Source organism: Nanorana parkeri, unplaced genomic scaffold (assembly GCF_000935625.1).
Source record: "Nanorana parkeri isolate BGI_ZX_2015 unplaced genomic scaffold, ASM93562v1 scaffold2802, whole genome shotgun sequence".
NCBI classification, from domain to species: Eukaryota; Metazoa; Chordata; class Amphibia; order Anura; family Dicroglossidae; genus Nanorana; species Nanorana parkeri.
Window position 1 is genome coordinate 34,218 of NW_017309070.1, and position 2,746 is coordinate 36,963.

At 53.1% G+C, this 2,746-nt stretch overlaps 1 protein-coding gene across 1 annotated transcript in view; it reads left to right on the forward strand.

Annotated features, from left to right (window-relative positions):
- LOC108802334 (microtubule-associated serine/threonine-protein kinase 2-like) overlaps positions 1-2,746 on the forward strand; it is an 83,331-nt gene that overhangs the window by 26,248 nt on the left and 54,337 nt on the right. Inside the window, 2 exon segments of the mRNA XM_018574197.1 lie at positions 966-1,036; positions 1,720-1,968. Coding sequence (XP_018429699.1) covers positions 966-1,036; positions 1,720-1,968 — 320 coding nt within the window.

A 2,746-nucleotide genomic window follows, 5' to 3' on the forward strand; every position in this document is an offset into this window, starting at 1 on the left:
AGGGCTTTCCGGGACGGGTGCGCGGAGGATGCAAAATCTTCAGATTCGGCCATATTAAATCTGGAGCCAGGTCCCCGGTGCACCAAGAGCCATAGCCGGCACCTGATGATATGGCCGCTCGTGTCTCCTGTGTCTGGATGATTCCACCGGTGTTGTATCGATGGGGACCGACCTCCACCCCCCTGTACCTCATTGGACGACGTTTAGTCTTCTCTCCGTATGACATACAATCCTCATTTTTAAGCTAAAATACTTATTTTTTCACCCTTTTCCTATCTCAGTGCTGCTGATCTCCTGCAGCCTCTTAGCAGCCACTGTTGAAGCGACCGCATGCAGTCTCCATCAGAGGCCGGTATGACAAGGTGACAATGCAAAGAACAATTGGGAGACAGGCCAGAGCGTTGTCACCCTATAACAGGACGTGTCTGAACAAGGAAAGAGCGTTGTCACTCTATAACAGGAAGTGTCTGAACAAGGACAGAGCGTTGTCACTCTATAACAGGAAGTGTCTGAACAAGGACAGAGCGTTGTCACCCTATAACAGGAAGTGTCTGAACAAGGAGAGAGCGTTGTCACCCTATAACAGGAAGTGCTCGAACAAGGACCGAGCGTTGTCACCCTATAACAGGAAGTGTCTGAACAAGGAGAGAGCGTTGTCACCCTATAACAGGAAGTGCCTGAACAAGGACAGAGCATTGTCACCCTATAACAGGAAGTGCTCGAACAAGGACCGAGCGTTGTCACCCTATAACAGGAAGTGTCTGAACAAGGAGAGAGCGTTGTCACCCTGTAACAGGAAGTGCCTGAACAAGGACAGAGCATTGTCACCCTATAACAGGAAGTGCTCGAACAAGGACCGAGCGTTGTCACCCTATAACAGGAAGTGATTAGTCTTCTCTCCGTATGACATACAATCCTCATTTTTAAGCTAAAATACTTATTTTTTCACCCTTTTCCTATCTCAGTGCTGCTGATCTCCTGCAGCCTCTTAGCAGCCACTGTTGAAGCGACCGCATGCAGTCTCCATCAGAGGCCGGTATGACAAGGTGACAATGCAAAGAACAATTGGGAGACAGGCCAGAGCGTTGTCACCCTATAACAGGACGTGTCTGAACAAGGAAAGAGCGTTGTCACTCTATAACAGGAAGTGTCTGAACAAGGACAGAGCGTTGTCACTCTATAACAGGAAGTGTCTGAACAAGGACAGAGCGTTGTCACCCTATAACAGGAAGTGTCTGAACAAGGAGAGAGCGTTGTCACCCTATAACAGGAAGTGCTCGAACAAGGACCGAGCGTTGTCACCCTATAACAGGAAGTGTCTGAACAAGGAGAGAGCGTTGTCACCCTATAACAGGAAGTGACTGAACAAGGACAGAGCATTGTCACCCTATAACAGGAAGTGCTCGAACAAGGACCGAGCGTTGTCACCCTATAACAGGAAGTGCTCGAACAAGGACAGAGCGTTGTCACCCTATGTCAACAGGAAAGATGATGAATGGCGGGATCAATGGTTCCCTTTCCCCTGATGAGTGTCATTCCAATGCTCTGGGCTCTGCATGATGTGATATGGTAAAAGGGGCGGAGCTGTATCTGAAGGGGTGGGGCTTATGGCTGTCACAGTGACGATGTGTAGGCATTATGTGGATCTGCGTGCTGGGTTAGCGCCCCTCAGGTATGAGATCCGGCACCTGTATACACCTCCCCCGTTCTCCGGCACAGTCCTGCATGTCTCTGACCGGCGTCCTCCGGGTGTTCCGCGCCGATTGCCGCTATCGGGTCAGAGAGGGAGAAAGATCTTCATTTTCCACTGCTGATTACTCGGCCACACGTGATGAATGTGAGACACGGGACTTGCGTGTCTTCAGGCCCCCCTATGACACTGAACACCGCGGATGGAATCACAGGAAGACGTATGTGATGTCCGGGGTCACGCTACACACGTGTGTCATGTTCTCAGCGCCTCTTGCGGTGTGACCCCCCACGATGGAACATGGAGGATGATGTGCGGGAAGCGTCTCCCCTCAGGCGGGTGAACAGATGCTCGTTGTCTCTGCGAGGAGGTAATTATTGCTCCCGTCTCCTAATGACTGTAATTAAATCCGCAACTTTCCGATGCGGAGGGACGCGGCGCCGCGCAGCTGCGTCCTTTGTGAGCGCACGCATCCCAGACCGCCGGTATTGTCTTCCCGAGCCCGGGAAATGTTTGTTTTCCTTCCCAATGAGTCTGAGTCTGGTCCTCACCGGGAGCCATGGAAACGCGCGACGCTGTACACGGCGATATACACGGCGCTGTGCGCATAAATCCCTCCCCCACCCCGATCACATTTCTCCTGCCAGGAAGTGGGCACGGTGGGCTGCGGGAAGGACGAGGATCAGAATTCGGCGGCACACAATGTTCTCAGTGGAAGGATGGATCCTGTCCAGGGGCCCCTCTGGAGGGCTGAGGGCCACAGTTTTCACCATTCCCAGAAGTGAACCCCCCAATGGGCTCCTCGTGTGTCCGCCATGGTGCTGCTCAAATCCCCAACATGTAGTCATGACCTCCTCCGGCGGCTGTGTTTTTGGTCAGCACGATGCGCGGGGCACACACGGGTATAATACGGGTACGGTGCAGCACGATGCGCGGGGCACACACGGGTATAATACGGGTACGGTGCAGCACGATGCGCGGGGCACACGGGTATAATACGGGTACGGTGCAGCACGATGCGCGGGGCACACGGGTATAATACGGGTACGGTGCAGC